Here is a 22040-nt window from a genome sequence, read left to right on the forward strand (position 1 = left end):
AGTATGTAACCCAGAAAAGAATTTATACTACTTCTTAGAGATGCAGAAAGTCTACCTTATTTCCTTATATTTACCACTCATTATGTAACATTATCATTAAATCCATTCACATAATTAAACCTTTGCATATTCACCTTTAAATTTTTACATGCATAATGATCTTATTAATCTGTTATATGATATATACCCTTCAAATCTCACAGATAACAACAGTATGGATGAAATGATTTAATGAATATGACTGTGGGTACAGATATTTAATATCAATATTTAACACAAATATTGATAATGATGTATAAGATACTGAAGTAATTTTACTAAATTAAACCTCAGGAAACTTTTCAATAAAGGAAAAGATCCAAATTCTAAATGTTACACTGTTTCAACATGTAAAACATAATTCTCACCTGGAAAAACCCACCTGAAACTACCATAAAGTATGTCTTACCAGCAGCGCACGTTTCTCTTCATCTCCTTTAGTTTCTCTCTTCTCATTTTTTTTCCTGAATATCTCCTGAAGCTATAAGAAAATAAATCAGGAATTGAATTCCATCAGAATTTTGAGATATCTACATAATACTCTATGCTAAGTACATCCTAAAAATAAGCAAAATAGTTTAATCAACATTTAAACTACTCTAGTTACATTTTCACAAGAAAACCACATTCTTTGGTACTGGCAATTCACAGCTGAGTTCAATGTGTCTAATGTTACAGTTTCCCTTGATCTCCACGACACAAAGACAGGGAGTCTGAGGCCTAGACAGAGATGGAGCCTGTTGGCTGTGGAGAACATGGAAGCCGTCCTCCAGGAATCTGCCAGAGTTCAGCTTTGGTCTCACTGTTATTTAGGCCACTCAACTCCTACGGCTCTAGTTAGTTTATGTAGGAACAAAGGACGAGTTCTCGCAGTAACTGCTCTGTAGACAGTAGACTGCTGATATCATTCCTCAGATGAGTTAATTCTCTGTCATTTTCTGTACTTGGAACATAAGGAACATTCCTTGCCTTATGGAGTGCTATATAAAATATAAAATACTACGACTAATTACCTAGCACTTTGCCTATTATTTCTAAGTAAATGTCAGCTAGTAATATTCTTTAAATTCTGTGGTTTTAAAATGGAAGCCTGCTCCCACTTCTTTTACTGTGGAGGACATGAGCTCCTTGTGCTCACAGATGAACACTAAGAATGTTAAACACACAGGGTTGTCGCTCTTCAAAGAAAGAGATGTTTTGATATTTAAAAGATAACCAATTTTCCACCCGACACCTGGACATGGATGTGGCTAACTGCCTGGTGACCTTTGTCCTGTCTGTGTGGCCAGATCCTCCAAAGACCCTTAAGTCACATGTGGTCAATCTATAGAACCCATCTTTATGGGGGAGGTCACACGTACTTTACAAAGAGTTTTGATGTAGTCATGACTTAAGCTTTATTTTGCTCATGGGACTGGGTTAATTTTCACCAGGAAACTTTTTCCAAATTGTGTAGTGCTTCAATATGGCTAAAATAACCTGCCTGGTATCAGACTCTCGAAGTTTGAGCCAACACTGGCTACTGAGTCGTGTTGAACTTCCTTCTTGTCTCAGACTGATCATTACTCTGCTGGCCGTGATGTTTGCAGAGACCCTTCTATCACACAAACAATTTTTTAGACCAATTTTCTGGATAGTTCATCATTCTTGTCTATGAAATTTAGACAGCAATCTCAACTTTATTTCATTTTCCCATCCCACACGCAGACACCATTCCAAAAGACACATGCATAAAGAGCTTTTAAGAAATGGGATTTCCAAAAGTCAGTGTTGATTAAGAACACTTGTTCAAAATTATTCTAATAAATAGGTCTGTTCTGGAAAAAAAAAGAGCCCTTTATATGCCACCTTTTTCTTACTTTTCTAAACAGAAGACACAAAAACATGGAACTGAACACTGATATTAATAGAAGATTTTACTACTCTAAAAAATAAATTAACATTACTTTTTATTTCAGAAAAATGAAAACCAGCGAAAGCATTTTTGCCACAGAACAGATATAAGACACAGAAGTAAAAGGAAAAACAATTTGGGAGGGGAGATGGGAAAACGAGTAGCAGAAGAGGAGGCCCAGAGATCAAAGCTCTTGGTCGAAGGAAAGCAAGTGTGCAGGCAAGTGGGTCCGCACACCTAAAATATAAGGTAACAGTGAAGGAAGAGAAAAGGAAAGGGAGAGTGAGCTCAAACTGATAAAAAGAGAAATTCCTGCGGTAAAGAGCTGCAGCAAGGTGGCCAGTGTGACAGCGACTGAGTATTAGCGGGACAAACATGACCTCAGAACCGCCTGTTACCCATCAGCACAAAGTGCCTGACAAATTCCAAACTTCTAGCTATATTCATTTTTAAAAACTCAATATAATTTATGCTTCCATAAGGTAAACATTACTTGAGGTATATACTTGCTTATTAGATTCACGAGAAAGATCACTTTGTCCCAATAACACAAAAACATAACATATCAGTGAGCAATATTCAGTTATTAGAAAACGCAGTATATCATGTACCTACCACCAAAAATTCTTTTTTATCCACCATCTCATTTCCATCGGTGTCAAACATGTTGAAAGCTATTCTAAACCCTGCATGAGGCTCTGCCAGAAAAAAAGAACATTCAACAGATACATAGACTGCAAAAAATAACCAATAGATAAAAATAACTTTCAATACAGTGAAAGTTATACTGAAGGACACATATTTCTGCCTCATGTATTTCAGACATAGGACTGATAATAAGCTTTCTAAGTACTTTACTGCTATTTACTGCATAGCATCAAAGGAAATATTTGACTCCATCCCTCTATAAACAAATATTCACATTTCTGCCTACTTGTTAAAAAAGAACTAAGAGGTCTCTACATTTGAATTTTTTTCTGTATGTTCAACTACTTGAAGTAGCAGAAAAGAGTAAAAATACAACACAATGCACCAGTTTAAAGTCTTCAGAAAAATTAAACTAAAATCACCTGTGGAATAAATGTGATCATGAGAGGGTACAAATTTGTGGTTAAACTTCTAGAAGCTTCAAAAAACAGAAACTTTTATACTATGCTTTAATGTGTAATTGAAGCCCTCCCAAATCCAAGGAACAAGTTTATTTTGAGGAAGACTCATGTCTTATGGGCTGACTTAATTTTATGATTCTTTTCTCGATGCCGATGCTTTTTATTTATTTATTTATTTATTTTTTGGTTGTTGTTGTTGTCTTTTGTTTTGGTTTCTATAAACAAGAAAACCTGGATAGAAGAAAAACTTGGATTATCTTTCAAGGAGAGGTTCAGTGCACAATGCCTTTGGACAAGAATTCACCTTTTCCTCTGAAATGGCTAGCAGAAATCTAAATGTTCCCCCTATCCAACTAATAAACTTGTCACCTTGATAGGAAATTCTGAACTTTTGCCAAGAGCAGATAACACTACTTGCTTCACCCATCATAGCCATCTCTGGAAATATCAGAAATGGAAGCCAGTCCCTTATTGTAGTGATAGTTCAGTTGTATTTTAATAAATAAAGCTTGCCTGAAGATCAAAGATTTTATATTTTTAAAAGATTTTGAAGAAAATGTATGTAAAATGAACCTTTATAAGCACTATTTAGAAGGCACAATGACTGAAGGCCAGAAGAAAGCACTCACAGGCACATACCACAGATAATATGGCACTCCTCCATAGTTTCCTGTCATACTTATATTAATTCTAATCACGTGACTTCCCATAATTTTTCTGTCACACTCTTAGAAAATGTCACTGCACTAGACAATTTAACCAGTCTATAGTAAGCGAGCTGATTATGTGTTTGCCTTAACCCCACATAACACCCTGCCCCTTCTAAGTGGCTTCTTAACCAACAGTGTCCTTCTTAATTCACCATCACTATGCTTACTTAAATATTTATAATTTGCAATTTTGTGTCCAAAGACAAATGTAAATTCATCTTTGATGCGCCTCTCGACATTCTGGTTTCATGGCAGGATCATCACAGACTAGACTGGCACTGTGGTTAGTGTTCAAGCTGGCTCAATCCCAGGTGGCCCTACTAACAATGGCAGAGCATTCATTTTCCAACACTAAAATTTTAATTTCATTATGGGAATAAACAATGTTAAATTTTGACATAAACAAGTATTCACATGTTCACACCTACCCTTTATAACACCTACACTTATAACTAAAGTAAGATTATCCCAGTAGTATAACATTTCTAAGCATAGAAATCAAGGACAATGGCACGGGGTGTTGATCCTACTTCAGGTTCTGGCTTTGTGGGAGCCTAGACAGTTTGGATGTTCACCTTCCTAGATCTGGATGGAGGGAGGAGGACCTTGGACTTTCCACAGGGCAGGGAACCCTGACTGCTCCTGGGACTGGAGAGGGAGGAGAAGAGGAGTGGGGGGAGGGGGAGAGGGGCGGGAGGAGGGGGAGGGAAATGGGAGGCGGGGAGGAGGCGGAAAAATTTTTTTTCAATAAAAAAAAAAAGACAAAAAAAGAAATCAAATTTTAAAATGAGTTTTACTAATGCTCTTATTTGTATACATCTACACGTATTTCCTCATCTGAAATTTCCTAAAGTAATATTCTAATATTCTTTCTTTTTATCTTCATTAGTTGGCTTCTGAAAGAATACTATGAATGAGACACTGTTCTTGATATAGATGGCCCAAAAGAGTAACATTTAGCAATTACAGACTTTTCACAGTCATCACAAGACTGACCATATAAACCAATAATTTCAAATAATCTAAGTTCTATGAAGAAAATAAAGCATGATGAAGGGATTAAAAGAGAAGGGCGAGAAAGCTACTTGAAGAGTGGGGCCAAGTAAGGGCTCGTTAGTGTTTCAAGAGGAAACCTGAATGGTTCTAGTCTCAGTGTTGAGAGAAGCACTGGCGGCTCAAAGAGCAGGGCTTCCTCCCTGGGGTTGGAGGCTAAAATGGAAAGGCTAGGTGCCCGAAGTTCAGTGAGTACAGCACACAGTTTCCTCTTGTGGATGAAACAAATCAAGCAGAAGCTCTAGTAAACCTTCCATGTATTTCATAAACACTGCTGCATGATGTGCCAGAGCGTACGCGCAAGCCACTGCAGCGGACAATGGCGGCATCTGGACAGGCAATGGCGGCATCTGGACAGGCTCCCCAGCAGCGAGGAGACTCAAGATCTTCTACTTTTTCACATTAGACTTGCAGAAAACCTGGTTTAAGTGCATATAATAAAGGCTTTATAAATTATAAGTTCTGATCTTTAAGGTCTCATGTAGCTTAAACCCCAAAGAGTAATATATTCATAATTTATGAAAATTTTATTATTGTCACAAGCCAAGATATATATTGGGTTTGACTCTGACAATGTTATACTTTACATTTTCCTGTGATAATCAGACATGAATCTGTACAACAGCTGACATACACATGAGGTAATTTCCAATAGTATGCCAAGAAAGACACATTTTTAAGATCATAAGGAAAATACATTTAGAAATAAATTTAATGAGTATACTTACTTGTTAAAATACATAAAAGAAAAAGATACTCAGTGTAAGAAATCACACCTAGAAGAAAAAAGTATCAATTTATGCCTTATAAAATATTAACTTATATTTCACAAACATAAAAGCTAAATGTTGTATACAATAAAATCTATTAATAGTTTTGAGGTATCTGCTAAATATTGTTTAAATAAAACTACAATATTATAAAATAATTGCAAATGTTGGAAAATTCATTTTATTTAAATTTTTCACATGCCTATATAAAAATTCCTACAAAATGCTCATTCATGATAAATATGCTGGCAATAAGAAACAAAATGTTATATTTATTTATAGTTTAGCTTTTAAACTTGTTCTTGTTGTTACTCTATGAAACTGACATAAAATGGCCAGAAATGTTATAAAGAACTTAGTCACTTTTTAGTAACACTTGAATGAAACATATTTACTTGCTTAGAAATTTGATGTGTAACATTCAAAAACAAAAAATACACTTACCAATCTTTTGCTGGCAAATGGCCCCTCAGTACTTTTATAACAGCTTGTACTCTTAACTGGTTCTAAGGGTTTCTTTCTTTAACTCAGTGGTCCTCACTTTATGTATTCTGCATACTGAGCTCTCTGTATCCCATAATTACAAATCTTACCAAAAATGTGCATGAAGTAAATAAATACACATTCTGTTACTGCATTTTCCACTTCTAGGCTACTCTTTCATATTGTTAAAGCTAGAATTAATTGTGTAACTAAGAAAAGACTGAAAAAATTAAGTTCAGGAATAAGTTTGCAATATTTACCTACATTGCAATCAATCTTGATGTTTGGTTAAAGGTATGAAAAAAAAAGCACCCTTCAATACATTGTGGACTTTACCTCTTCACTTATCTGATGTCCTTTGAAGCGTCACTAACTCTTTGTCTAGAACAAAGGGACTAGGAGTCACCACCAGGCAGTTTGTCAGGGCCATGAAGGTAACTGCGCACTAGGCTCGGAAAACATTCTCTCCTGTTTATACTAGAATATGTGACCTAGAGACAGATAGTTCTGGATGACTGCAAGAACGTTCTGGGAGAGAGATTCTAAAACAGTCAGTGGCTGTAGAGTTACAATTATCTAAGTGTCCTCTTACTGTTCTAATTCACTTAGTAGGTGACAAAGTATTACAGCTGATATAAGGAACTTTAAAAGTCATATAATTACGATGACTAATTCAAGATTAACCTTATGGAAGGTTTAATTAACAGGAAGACTGACTGACTGCAGAGGGTCATAGCAGGCAGTTTTTTGATAGGGCTAACCTGGCTACTGAGTTAGATTAATATTCACACAGGAGGAGAGAACAAAGTGATATAGCTGAAAAGAAAAAGGTCAAGAAATAAAGAAAATACTGCTGCAGATGAATTATAGATTCACAATGCTTTCTAACTATAAACATAGAAAACCAGAAGAAAATGAGAAGATCAACCCTTCAATCTACTTAAGGCTAACTTACATAGGACAAACAATAACATAAAGTTAAATGCTACTACATAGTAATGGTAGTTTTTACAAGTACAGGATAAAGAACATGTCAACTAAATTATGTGTAATCAAGAGGCAGGAGGACTGTAAGTTCAAGGACAGCTTTGGGCTATTTAAAGAGACCTTGCTTGAGTAGTGGAGAGGAAGGAAGAAGAGATGACAACTAGGTTTTAAAAATTCAATTAAAAAATTTAAGAATTTCCATAAAAACATGACATTGTTAAATTACTATTTCTTGATATAAGTGTTATATACTGCTTTTATGAAAAGCTGCTGAATTTTTTTACTGAGTTATAGCTAAAAAGATAAAATCAATTTCAAATTAATATTTAATAACTTTAAAGATTTAGCTTTAAAGATTTCCAACCACTCAACGTTTGTGGGCATGTGTGTACATACACACACACGTGCATACATATATAAATAAATATATATGTATATATATGTAAATCAAGTAGTTCAGTATCTCTCAGCCACTTAGCAAGCTGGTTCTAAACTCTTATAAGACCACAGTTTAATGATTTTGCTACTATCAAGAATATGAGACAGATATAAAGTTTCCTGTAGGTAATCAATGGGCAGGTGTAGTTATTTAAATTTAGACTAATCCAAATAAAATTATATTCTTTGTTACTTTAGCAACATTTGAAGAGCCCAATAATCATAACTGGCCAATGGTGTCTATACAAAATAGAAGAGAAACATGAACACTTCCAACACTGCAGACAGTTATTCTGAACAGTGCTAAATAAATATTCACCCCTGGAAATCAACAAAAACAGACAGAAAACATAAAAAAAAATGCATATAACGTGTGGAGGGGTAGGCCTTCCAGGCTAACCTTTGCTTAGACAAAAAATATTTCTTTCTTCTATGCACTGTTTTTAAATTATATTGATCCATTTATTTTCTCATACAATATATTAAGGCAAAAAAATTCATTACACTTACCTATTCTTTTTGAGTCTGAATATTCCCAATGCTATTAACTCCCTCTAAAATATGAACAAAATTTCTAAGAGTATTTTCTGTTTTGAGATGTCTTTGCTATGCAGTCTAATTTGGGAGGAGAGCAGAGAAAAATGTAGAGCTCAATAAAAATCAAAAAAAAAAAAAAGAAAAAAAACCTTAAAATCTTCCCTCTTCAACCTACAGAGAAGCTGAGATCAGTGAAATCTATCACCATGCCCAGATCTCCAAGGAGTATTTTAATATACCCGATTCCAGTATTTAAGTCCTAGTTTTAAAAAATGTCCACAATAAAAAAGCATCTCTTTCATTCATATTACTTGAAGAAAATTGGAGAAATATTATAGACAAAAACTGCAAAGATATCTTTTACTTTTTCTTTTCTTTTAATCAGGGCATCATGTAGCACAGGTTGACCTTGTATATTCACTCAATGGAGAAGTAACAATTATTTCCTAGATACAAAATGAAGAAAATGAATACTGGAAGACCTAATATTTTTGAAAAGTATGTTCTATGAGCAAATGTAAAAATTTTTTTCAGTGTGTTTGAAAATGATGAAGCTAAAGAGGTTATGAAGTATATATATTTGTGTATGTATATAGTGGTAATATCATCCTTAATCACACTATACCAAAATACTATTACTTACCCAGAAACATTTGCATTTGGTGGCATGTATGTGTATCTCTTTCTCTCTCCACGTACAATTTTAATCCATGTCAATATTAAAATTAATATGCACCAAGGCATAGACACTAAGGTTAACTTACCTCTTTCTTTAAGATTTCTAAAGAGCTTTGATGATCCCTTCCAAACTGGTGGAGTTTCTGAGAGCATCTGACTTAATTCCTATAAAAGAAGGATTGAAATACTGATTAGTATTCAAATTACTTTCTTACAACATGAATCTTAAAAAAACGTATATATCCTCCCCAGGAAATTCTCCTTTTAAATGACCAGAAATGTGACATTAGTCATCTTATTATATACCTGTCCTTCATTCTGCCACAATATTTGCCTATAATGCAAATATCAAATAAACGCTAAAGATGCTATATTAAACTTAATTAGTGCTATTCAAAATTTCAGATAAACTTTCTAACTAGATGCATATAGCCAAGACAACTAAATTAAGATAAAACAGCAAGCTTAAATTCTGGAGTGAGGAACAAGGGACTGCCTATAAAAGCCATGTAGATTTCCTTATTAAAATCAGGTGATCAGTTGGCTCCATATTCTTCTTTGCTGCATGCTGGATTTATCTGCGTTTGAGCAGAAGAAACAAATGAGTGAAGGAATATGCTAGGAATGAACAGACTGTTTTCATGGGAACCCAAAAAGTCTTACTACTGAGGCAACAGAATATTGACTTCCACTCAGCATTCTAAAGGTAATTATCACTACTGCTGAGGGATTGTTGGAGAATGTAAACAGTTGAGTCATTGCTTATATAAAAATATTTGAACAGATTATGCATATTCTGAAAAAAAATCATAACTAACAAAGTAACAGTTGCAATACGGTTGACTGTGAGGAAAACCAGTGAAAGAATCTGGTAAAATAATGAAATACTCTGAAGTTTAAAAATTACTTTTCTCAGTAACACATTTTTAGCAATACATTTTCAATGTAGAAGCCACTTCTACTTCTAGATTTGATCCTTATTTGTCACAATGTGGTTCCCAACAATCCCAGTGTCATCGTCATCTGAAAGCGTAGGGAAATACAGAGTAGCATTTCCTCTTGACCTTCTGAACTAGACTCGTGTTTTTCCCAACCTCCAGGTGATTTTTATTCACATTCAAATTTGAGAATACTTCAGACTTTTCCTGGTATTTGGATTCCAGAAAGTACTCTGTGACGTTTATTAACAGTATTCTTAGACTGCAAAGCTGAGGGAGCTGGAAAATAAAGAAATCCCTGGGATGTCAAAAACAGGAGCATGTTTAGGGTTTCCCAAACTGTGTGTGGATTCTAGCATTCATTTCCTGCACAGGGCTTTATCTGCACTGCAGGGAACAGATGCCAAGCTAACGAGTAGTGTCCAATAGGAGACTGTGGCAAACAGGTAAGACTTCAGCTGTGAATGATAAGGAGATTGGAATATTTACTGTTCAGAAGAAACTAAAATATTTTTGTTAAATTGAGAAATTTTAAAAAGTCTTCAATACACTTTACATACTTAAATTCATACCATTTCTATTGTATAAATATCAATCTTCTCCCATTATAACTATATCCTGTGACCTCTGTTCTGATTTTTAAAAATCAGTTACCTTTATCAAGAGTCCTCTATGTGATTAACAATGAACTCGTAATAGCGCATTTAATTCTACTAACCAATTCTTGCACGTATTTTACTTAGACCTAAATTGAACAAATAATCTTCCCATGTTAGGCACATAAAGGAAATTACAGAAACTGATCCTAATTGATTTCAAGTATTTTATTTATTTGTTTGTTTGTTTGCTTTTGATTTTTGAGACAGGGTTTTTCTGGAGTTTTGGTGCCTGTCCTGGAACTATCTCTTGTAGATCAGGATGGCCTTGAACTCACGGAGAGTGTGCTGGGATTAAAGGTGTGCGCCACCACTGCCTGGCCAAGTAGTTATTTTTAATAAAAATATATTTTCTCCATGCCTAGATCATCTAGTTGCTTTTGTGATCATTTTTGTTTTCTGCTATTTTTGATTTTTAATATTTACTAAAATCTTTGTACATCCATTCATGTTGGAAATTTGCTTCCTCACTAGCAATACTTATCTCTTCGATTATACTACTGTACTACATAAAATGAATTTGGCCTTTGTCTCCAGCTCCTGGAAGAGAGACAAAATCCATGAGTCACACTTGAGTGTATATTAAGAAAATAACTCACAGTCGTGTTTGGTCACAGAAGAAAAGGATGGGAGCAAGGGTAGGAGGAGACTGAGAGATAAAGACATGATTGGAAACTTACACCTCAGAAATAAAACCCAAGACAATTCTAGACACTAAGCATACTGGAGCCTGACGAAGATGCTCAGAGGGTAACAAACCAATTCCACATGGAGAGAGGACAGACACTCTTGTTCAGGACACTTCCAGACCTAAATCTTTTCTTCATTTGGAATGTCTTAATATATGTTCTTTGTCTATAACCACAACTACAGCAACTTTTGAGTTCTATGAGTCATTTTAGTCAATTACTAAACCAGTTGTAGGAAAACCCTGGAACTACAGCCAGTAAGGGCAGGAGTGAGGTACCTTGAGACCTCTGAACTGTGGTACACACCTGAAAGAAAGACTTCTGGGGCACTATGTCTTTAAACTAGTGGACTCAGATACTAACTCTGGGTGTCCAGTGTTAGAATTAAATTGCAGTATTGCAAGTAGATAACAAATACGCATTTGCTGAATTAATTTTACTTTCCTGAAGTTATAGGTGCTTTTAATGTACTTAATTTTTTCATCACATAGTGCAAACATTCCCCCTCACATACACTACACAGGAAAATTATAGGTTTAGAAAGGAAATTTACATGCAAAGTCAAATCAAACTTCAATTTTATTTAATAGTCTTTTAATCTAACTCATAAACATCTTATAAAGCATCTTATTATTGTAAATATTAAATCTTTATTGTCTATATACTGTTTTGTACTTTATTCTTTGTCTTTTACATAATATGGACATATCTTCATATCAAATAGTCTTTATTTTGATATTAATACCTATACTGTGACTGTTCATAATGGCTTTTAAAAGTCAGCTATTTACATTTTTAAAATACTATGAACACGAAAGATGTTTATCTGTATTATACTCATCAGTGTTTATTTAAATGTGAAAAATGAAAATGTAAAGTATAAGCATATACAACCACACACCCCATCGGTTGTCCAGAGTGATACATCACTCATCACACAACCTTTAGAAAAATCTAGACACCTGTGACAGGACGAGGCTGAACAGAACCAATAGCTTCTCAGAACCAGGAGAATTACTTTCATTTCCTAGGTCCTGGAAACATCAGCATCCCGCCACTTGCTGGCAGGTCCACAGTTGGATGCACACAGCTCTAACAGTCATTCATTTTATTCTGCAGTACTTTGTTATCGGTAGTATGCTACTTTACGATTATTTGATCCATTTCCCCAGTGATGATACTGTTTCTAAATTTTTTGCTTTCCCATCTGTGTGTCAGGAAAGATGAACAAGGTAGCTGATGTGAACATTTAAACATTTCTCTAGCATACATACCTGTAAATAGGACCCCAAATATACATTGTAAATTTCATCAGTCATTACCAAAGTGAAGGCATCTATTTTTTTCAATTGGTTCCTTCACGCCCTCGCTCATTACTGACACCTGCCTCTGCCTCCCAAGTGCTAGAATTAAAGGCATGTACTACCATTGCCTGGCCTCAAATGTTTTAAAAAGTGAAAACTAAAATCAATTTTGTTGAAATCATATTAGAGTAGACTAATATAACACTAATTTGTAGATAAATTTGATAAAAATAGTTTAGTCCCCATGAACATAATACTGTATCTATTCCTTTCCTTGAAAGACAATTTAAAAATGTTGTACATGCTCTGTTAAGTACATGTGGTGGTTTGAATGCAAATGGGCCCCATATATTGATCTCTGAATACTTGGGTTCCAGTATATACTTGGTGGTTGTTTGGGGAGGATTAGGAGGTATGGCCTTGTTGGAGGAAAATATGTCACTGGCAATGAGTGACCTATGCTATTTTGTGTTAGCTTTCAGATAGAGATGTGTGCTTTCAGCTATTCCAGCTGCCAAACCTTTGCTCTGTCATCATGGTGCCCTACTCTCTGAAACCATAAACCCAATTAAATTCTTTCTTTTGTAAGTTGCCTTAGTTCTAATGACTGACACAGCACCAGAGAAGTAACTAAGACAGAAGTTGCTATCAGGGAACGGGCTGCTCCTGTAGCATACCTAGTCATGAGGAATTTGGATGCATATGGAAGACTTGGGAAATTTGGAGTAGAAGAGTGGTTGAGTGCTCTAAGTAGGGATCAATGGGCCATCCTATAATAGGAGCCTGGGAAACAGTCCTGAGAGCTATGTGGACTGTGGAAGCTCAGCTCAAGAGACTTTAGAGGGAAGCAAGGACTGTAACAGCAACTGAACCAGAGGCCATTCTTGTGTTATTTTGGGAAAGAATGCACCTCCTCTCTGCTCTTTTCCTAAAAATTTCCTTAAGGTGAAATTAAAATGCAAGGAACTAGTTTCTTTGGCAGAGGAGATGTCAAGACAGCCTAACACTGACTCCATCACATTTATTTGTACTTACTATTATGCAGGCCCACAGTGGAAAAAGCACACGTGGGGAAAAGAAATACAAAGTGTACAGTTGAAAGGGAAAAATAACATCAGAAAATTTAATGACAAAGTCAAGGCTTGCACTGAAAGAGATGAAACTGAAGAAAGGCCTGATCTAAAATAGAATAAAGAAAGTGGTGTCCTCACGGGGAGATCACAAGTAGCTTTCACCCTGTGAAAGGAAAGGCCTGAGGAATCCCCTTCTAAGGATGATTTGAGGGCTCCATCCCATTGGGCAGCTGAACTGGCAGCCTCATCACATAGTACTGGCCTTAAAGCCATGAAGCACATATCAGTAAAGGGTTACGCAATCTTCTTCCAAGAAAAAGGAGCATGACTGAGACCAGGCACCGCATGACAGGGCAGTCCCTGCATGAAGGTCTGGAAAGGCCATTGTGTGAAGCTGTAAAAGTGAAGCCTAGATTGTGCTGGAAACTCAAAGATGTTAGAGGTGCTGGAGACATGGGATATCTTCCAAGGAGAGATACCAACAGGGAGCAGAACCATCCCAAGAGAAAAGTATGTTGCAGGCAGCGAAGTTGGAAGGACAGAGCCATTTCAGCCCTCTACACCAGAAACAAAACCACAGGATTTGGAGTCTGCTCCTCTGGGTTTCCGTCTTGCTTTGGTACAGTATTTCCTTACTATGCCACAATGCCTCCCTTACGGAATGACAATTTATATACTGTGCCACTGTATGGTGGAAGTAAGTAATTTGTTTTTGATTTTGTAGGTGTTAAAATTAAGAGATAGCCTTGAGCCTCAGAAGAGATGTTTAGACGTTGGACTTTAAACTGGTTTGAGATTAAAAGATTATGAGGACTTCTGATGTTGGACTAAATTGATTTTACATTATGATATGGCCACTAGAGGTCATGCAGGCCACTCAGTGGAATGTGGCGGTATGAATGAGAATAGGCCCCAGAGCATAATATATTTGAATATTTGATTTCTAGTTGATAGCTGTATGGGGAGCATTAGAAGGTGTGGCTTTGCTGGAGGAAGTATGTCACTGGGGGTGAGATTTGAGGTTTCCAAAGACTAGTTCTATTTTGAGCTAGCTCTCTGCTTCCTACTTTCATATCAAAATGAGGGCTCTCAGCTAACAAGCCCACTGAAATAATTTCTATACTAAGTTGCCTTGGTCATTGTGTTTTGTCACAGAAATAGAAAAGTAACTAAGATGGTACAATTTTAAGTACCTGACAGATTTTGTTGCTATTGTGAAATGTATCTTAATGCAGTTTTATGATCACTATTATTAATTTAAAATTAAATTTCACCATGTTATTAACTTAGATTCATTTATTTTTATATAGAGTAATAACTTGCAATATTTTTATTGGATATGATTTTTAAAATTGTGTTAATTGACACTATTGTAGTTCTTACAATTCCTCTTCTCCACTCCACACCCCCACCCTCATCTTCCCCTCCTCTTTCTCCTTGATATACTAAATATTACGGCCATAAGGCAGCGCCCGAGAACCTGGCTATTTTGTAGATAGGTCCTTTAAAAGTATCACTAATGTTATCATATGAAATCCCCTAATTTATCAGAGGAAAGACCCAGTGAAAACAGAGTGAGAAGATGGCCATAGAAAGGATGAAAGCCCCAGAGTGAGCCACCCAAATACTCTGATCTTAAGTGTCTACTTTGCAGACCTGTGAGGTGATAAACGCAGTTTCAGCCACTAGGATGTGTACTTTATCAGGGCAGTCTAGAATCCGTAGCTAATGAGGAATGCCACTTTGCTAGCCGTCTAGCTATGACAGCAGTCCCTTTGTCTTACAGTTAACTGTAAAGAGAAGTTTCTGAAGTTTCACAGGGAAACATGCATCTGCCATCACAAGCTCTGCGGAATTTCCTTTTTCTAGTTTAGGAAGTTAAAAAGAGCTCAGTTAAGAGCAGGAAATCATCAGTATGTTAGAATTCACTTTGAGGCTCTCCCTGATGTCAGTCCTACTATCTGAATATGTTAATTTTCCCCTTTCTTTTGGCAACTATTGATGGATCCTTACATAACTATAGTGTTGTTTCCCCAGTTTTGATTTCTGCCTGAATGGAGTTATATTTTTTGAAAATTTATTAGGCCTATTACTCATGTGCTTGTTTTTTAAAACCATGACAAGCAGTCTACAGACTTCTGAACCTCTTCTGTATGTAACTGATAGTTTCTCTAAGGTATGAACACCAATGTGAAATAACCTAGTCATAAAATTGATTAAGTTTAAGTTTGCTAGGTACATGTGAATGTACTGCTGTAGAATTTAACCTCAGGTATGGACTTGTTGAGTAAAAGTCTATGTATATCTTCAATTCAGTAGATAATGCAACTGTTTCTAAACAAGGGACACAATTTACACTCACACATGACAATTAGCCTCTATCTTCACTAGCACATGGAACTGACAACCTTCTTTATTTACTTACATTATGAAGACTAAAAAAATACTATCATTATGTGGTTTTAATTTATAAAAACCACACACAAAAACTTGTCACTATCTAATCAGATAATGTGCATATGTGCTTACACGTGTGTATTGTGTGTGTACATGCATATCTTGTATACCAAGAGCTTTAACTTACCTGTTTAGAAAGTGACTTCCACGTTTTAGCAACTAAAATAAATATAAAATAATTAGATAATATTCTATGTAATGTATATCCATATTTAGTAACCATATATAACCATAACTCAAAATCAAGCTTTTTTGTTCAAAAGGCAGACGATTTTACCCTCAAAATTTGAATCCAATATATGATCCTTTCATGTTATCTACTTGCTTTAAAGACTGTAACTTATAGTAAGTAAAATCAGTGTCACAGAACCTTTTACCCCCATAATTGGATTATGATTGGGACTTTCTGGATCCATAACACAAGTTAAGCTACTTAATGTTAAATATTTTATGGCACTTGAAGGACAAATGAAGATACTTATAAAATATTCATACTGTAATCAGATGAATAAGCATTTCTGGAAATAATTCCTTGGTGAGGTCTCTCCAAGATAGAAATGATAGTGGCAAAAAGAAGAAGAGCTAACAGGAGAGCTGGGAAAGTTCTTATCCATCTTCCTTCTGCAGTTGTTCTAGAAGAATCTTAGAGGCAGAAGTGTTGTAGCTGAATAAAACATTTTCTTTATCATGTCAATGATCTCAATTTAAACAGTAAAATGTGGGTACAGATGAACAGCCCAAATAGTTGTTTTTCTTGTTCAGCTCCTACCATTGCAAATGGCTAAGAATTAACTCCAGGTTGATGGTAATTAATTCCTACAGTGTACCTGCATTAGGAAAACTGGTAGACTAATTGTGTCTACAAAGCAAGTCTGTATAATTGAAAATATATCAAATTTAAAGTTATATGGAAGACACATTGCTATATAACTCTCTTTTTAAGGCAATACACTAACTCATCTTGAGATCAAAGGTGAAGATATACTTTTATAAAATTTGGAAACTAATTTTTCTTGGAGATCAATTCTTTATTTTACAACAAAATCTTTCTTTTACCTAGCAGTATATGTCAATAGGTGATCAAGCCCTGAAATCACAGGAGTTTGCATGTAGCCTTACCTATGCTACTGTGCACATAATTGTGCAATGATTCTTTTTAGTGAATAGAACAATGAAATAACAGCTTGGAAAGAGTATAAGAAAAATCCATAAAAAGTATAAATATATGGACATGTTCTTGTGCAATGCTCAGAAACTATTTATCCAATGAGGAAATTAGATTTAATCCTGAGTTTGCGGTTTTATGAGATCTCCACAATAGATTATTTACAAAAGACATATTTATTCTGCAGGAAATGTAACATGTTCAATATCATCAGCTGTTAAAGAAATAAAGACTAGAGAACCAGTAAGATAAGTCTTCAAAGGGTGTTCTGACTTTCTAAATTCCTTATTTCATAGGAAATCATTGAGTGCATAAATATAACAGGTAGAGGGAGGCATTAAATCTACAAATTAAAATGATTCTTGATGCTATAGGAAAATAATTACATATTTTAATCCTAAAAGGGGAATTTACCTTTCAGACTCTATTCTAAAGATAAAATAAGAAAAATTAAACAATACAAACAACAATGTGGTATATTTTACAATTAATGTTTATTTGAGCTACAATTACTAAGTAAATACTTAAATGCAGTTTCCTATTTAATGTCATTATAAAGATGTTCAAAATCTTGATTATGAATTCAAGTGATAACAGTGATGATGACAGATCCAAAACTGGTTCTGGGCTACTAGCCACACCCAATTTAGTCTCAAAAAATTCTTCATGAGGTTATTATTATTTTCATATTATTAAAATTAGTATGGAGTGCTCAAAAATGGAGAATAAATAAACCACATTATACCATGTCAATTAAGTCAAAGGGCTATAAATCTTATCTTAGTCTTCTAATTACTATTAAAGAACCCTACTTGATTTTCGGCCTTTTTCTGCCCTACACATTTACAGGTGGCGACTGTAAACACACTAGTACTCTCTTGGTTTGTTTATTCTCAAGACTTTCCCGCTAGTAAAAAAAAAACAACTCCTACTTTTAAATTTTTGGGGGGTTAAAATCTTGCATCATCAAGTCTCTACCTTAAATTTCAGTCCAGCTGCATTTCCTTTCCCTGTCAGAGCCAAGCATCTCAAACAGGTACCTGTCAGTCACTGCCTTCATTTCTTCATCTATTATTCCACTATGCAATCTAGTTTTGGTCCTAGTCAATTCCACAAAATGTCTGTTTTAAAAATCATCAGCAGCCTTCACATTAATAAATCTGGAAAATACTCTGCACTAATCTAACTTGACTTCTCAGCAGTGTTCTGCTCCCTGGACCACCCCAACCATTTCCTTTGGACTCTCTGACTGTACCACTCTAGTTTTGGTTTTTGTTGGTTTTCCGGTGTCTCTGGACAGTGCTCTTGAGGCTGACATTCTCTAGCATTTGTACATTCATCTTCTGAAGTGTAAGAGTTCCTCAAGGATTGCTCCCAGTCATGTAAAATAGTATAGTGTTTCTCTGGACAATTTCATCATACGTAACATTAACTATTAATCATGTACAGACAGACCCCTATATTAGGTCTCTTCCTGATCTCCACTGCCGAGTATTTAAAGCATCAAAAGTCAATTCACTGAGGGCTGTGATGAAACTCAACAGAAAAGCACTTGCCCAGCATATACAAAGCCCTGGATCCAATGTCCAGCACTGAGGGGGAAGAAAGAATTAAAAGCTAGTCTGCACAAGTTTGATAAATTATTGAAAAAAGTTTAATGTTTGGTTTTGCTTTGGAGGAAGAGGCCATGGTTGTTCAATTATCATATATTTTTTATAAGAAATTGAAGCAAATATTAGTCAATTTATTTGGAGTATTAATTTTAGTTATCTTTCAGTGAGCTAAAACTACAAATCCAACTTTTACATATCTGATGCACCTCAAATACATCAGTGAAAAGTTTAATCTTCTTTTTTTCCCTCCTCAACCTCAATCTTACAACTCAGCCACCCAGTTAACCTAGCCCAAACCCCTTCATACTAGAGTATGAATACCATCTTTGGAGATTTTGAAAGCCTGTACCACCACTAGCAGGTTGTAACAGTGTAAAAAGAATACCCAAGTTCAGAACAAAGTCGCCTGCCCTTCTCCGACCACCTGTATCTGTGAGGGGGATTTTATTTCCACACTTCACTGAGAAGAACATAATAGAATAGGCTGGATACAAAAGGGTATGTAAAAATCTTGCTACATTTTTAAAATCAGTTACAAAGAATTTCCAGAAAATGAGCAAATATTTGAAAAGCAGTCCTTTAGCATATGGAAAAGTGGGAAAGAATTAGCCCATCGCTATACTTCAGGAGGTAGGACAACTGCAGAAGACATAAAAGCAGAATTCTTAAGCAAGGTTAACGTCAATGCCAGTTCTCAATTACTTTATTCATTTTGGATACAAGAAATAGTAGGTAGAACATTAATTTCTTATAAGAGTATCTAAAGTAAGGTAGTGTTTAAGTGCAATATGTAAGGGAGTGATTCAAAATTTTGAAATTTTAGAAATAATAAAGGTTTTAAAGAAATATCAGTCTGCAATCATTGCATAACAATGAATTCTGAGTTGTCGCGTTGCTTTTGTGATATAGTCTAAAATATGTGTACTGTTTCATATTTTTACAAAATAGATTTTTCTCTTCAAAGTTCATTTTTATTGTCATCTATTTAACCTGACCAGAACTGCTTAGTCTCTATTACTTTTTCACCATCTTTGAAAGTGTTTGAAAATTATCATACTATTAATATACCAAAATTGTTATAAAGATAAAATTATTAAGGTAATTTAAAAACTCTACTTACATTTGGGCTCATCTGTTGTAACAGCCAAAATAAAATCATATGGAGTCATGAATAACTGTCCTTCACATTCTATAGATGCAAATAATCGAAACCGCCTCTCTCGAGATGTCGCATAGAGGTCCAAATCCTCAGTAACAGTTCTGCCAGTAGCAACCTGTGGTTAAGAAAGCAGGAAAATTTTACCTGGGTGGAGCACCACCACTTTTAAGAAGACTGATATTTTTAAACTATTAAAAGAAAATTACTCAAGTAAATGTGAAAGAGTGAAAACCGCAATCCCTTTATAAAACCCCAGTCTCTTCATAAGGAATGTTTTTACAGTAATAAAATGAATTAATGATTGAAAGATCCTACCACCATGTTATTAAGGGACTGAGGATTTTAAACAGTCATCCCTCAGAAGGGTTCTTAGGGTTTAGTTGAAGAGAATATTACAGACCCACTGGCATTGGGACACCAGTCTTTTCCAACTGTTTAGTATGCGTTCCATGAGCTTGTTTGTCTTTTCTAGGGAGAAACCAATGCCTTGAGGGTTGTTGCTTATGGCTTGTGATATCTCTACAGAAGCCTTGGGATGGTGATGCTTTTAGGTTTGGAGCTGAGATCATAATCTAGAACAAAGTACAGTTAGCACCAACAGCATTCTGAATTTTGAATAGGATTAGCAGGTGCATATACATCGCTATTTGGAGAGTCCTCTGCTTCCCTAAAGGCCCTTCTTTGTAGACAGACACATCAGGCTTGGAAATATTTAACAGTATCTACAAATATTACTTTGGGATAAAGTCCTAGAATTGACTTGTCAAATAGTCCCTTAGATACTAGTAAGCTGCCTTCAAAAATTTTATTTACATGATTATAAATTAAGTTTTTACATGTTAAAAACTATTTTATATTAGACATAAATCTTATTTAGAATGAGAAGATTACCTGTCTCTACTTTTGTCTGTGAAATTATAACACAAACTACGTACAAACTATTAAAATCATCTAGGTACCTAATACACTAGGACAATTTATGAAAAGAACCTAAAAGAGTTTTCTACAAGAAGACTACATTTTTAAAACCAAACTATACTCTATTAAATGAAAACCCAGATTAACCTTTTCCATCATTTTCAAGTCTGTTTTCTGAAGAACACAGAAAGACTTGTTTTAGTCAAGTCTTTACTAAAAAGTTTCATACCCCAGTCCCCCAGTCACACCAAGGACTGTGCACATGTTACTAGGTCTTGACAGCCCCCTTCCCTACTTTTTAAATAGGTATATAAGAAATGGAGCATATGATATCTGTCCTGAAGGAATCCATATGAAATAACATAGCACTAGTTAGAAGGAAAAAGGAGACAAACATGGAGACAGAGAGTCAGTCAAATGAAAATAAATAGAAGAAAAAATGCATTGCAAGCGGTAGCTAATATGAAGCCCTGGCAGGGGCTCCAGAGAGCTGACTCAGTGGTTAAGAGCACATAGTGATTCAGCACATACTCTTCTTGTAGATGTCCTGGGTTGGTTAGCTGAGACTCAGCCTGATGGCTCACATCCTTATGAGTACTACATAAAACCCTGGGATTGTATTCTTAGCCAATCACCCAGCTTCCACCAAACCCAAAGCTAAGAATGCCATTGAAGAAGGGTCAGAGGAACAGGGGCTCATCTAGGAAACAAGGACTGCCCCTTTAAGAAAAGCGGCTCCTTGCTCTGGGACTTACCCCAACACCAGAGAGGGAGGCAGGAGCCTGTCAAAACTCTGACCCAGAGCTCACAGATTGAACATCCATCTCTGGTGCCCTCCCTGATCCTTTACAGGAGTTTGCTACTCCAATAGTTTGTCATCTTGCTCTTTTTCCCTCAGTGGTTGGTGTTTCTAGGTTCCCATCAATCTGTAATTTTGTGTCCAGGACTCTCAGCATCTCTCCTTTCACTTTCAGTCATGTAACGGCTGCTAGAACATTTCTTTCTGCCTCAGATTTATATACAATGCCTGTCTGTCATATTCATCCCTTCTCTAAATTATCTTACAATCCTTACTTTGAACTCTTTTCTGGTATCTCTAGTTGTTTTTCTTGTCTTTATGTTTTGCTGCTGGAGAAATTACTGAGCTCCTTTGCCAGCACCATGTCACCTTGTTTTCTTCCTCTTCTGATGACCGATCTTGACCAGCTGGTGGACCAGTTGCTTTTGCTTTTTTGTTGAGTAGCTTTTGTGGTGAAAAACAAAATGAAACAAAACTCACTTCTTTCCTGACAATTTTTCTTAAAGTGTTGGCTGAATAGGCTGTGGTAGCTTTGGTTCCAAGGTGAAGTTTCATTGTGATGTATAACTAA

At 35.5% G+C, this 22040-nt stretch overlaps 1 protein-coding gene across 2 annotated transcripts in view; it reads right to left on the bottom strand.

The window, feature by feature from the left end:
- Positions 1–22040, bottom strand: part of Micu3 (mitochondrial calcium uptake family member 3) — a 70910-nt gene that overhangs the window by 25017 nt on the left and 23853 nt on the right. For both annotated transcript variants that reach the window (XM_057752297.1, XM_057752296.1), the window contains exons 2-7: positions 19714–19867; positions 15943–15974; positions 8785–8863; positions 5534–5581; positions 2549–2631; positions 449–520 (exon numbers count right to left, since the gene is read on the bottom strand). In XM_057752297.1, the coding sequence (XP_057608280.1) occupies positions 449–520; positions 2549–2631; positions 5534–5581; positions 8785–8863; positions 15943–15974; positions 19714–19867 (468 nt within the window). The remainder of the gene's footprint in view (positions 1–448; positions 521–2548; positions 2632–5533; positions 5582–8784; positions 8864–15942; positions 15975–19713; positions 19868–22040) is intronic.

Source organism: Chionomys nivalis, chromosome 20 (assembly GCF_950005125.1).
Source record: "Chionomys nivalis chromosome 20, mChiNiv1.1, whole genome shotgun sequence".
Lineage (NCBI taxonomy): Eukaryota > Metazoa > Chordata > Mammalia > Rodentia > Cricetidae > Chionomys > Chionomys nivalis.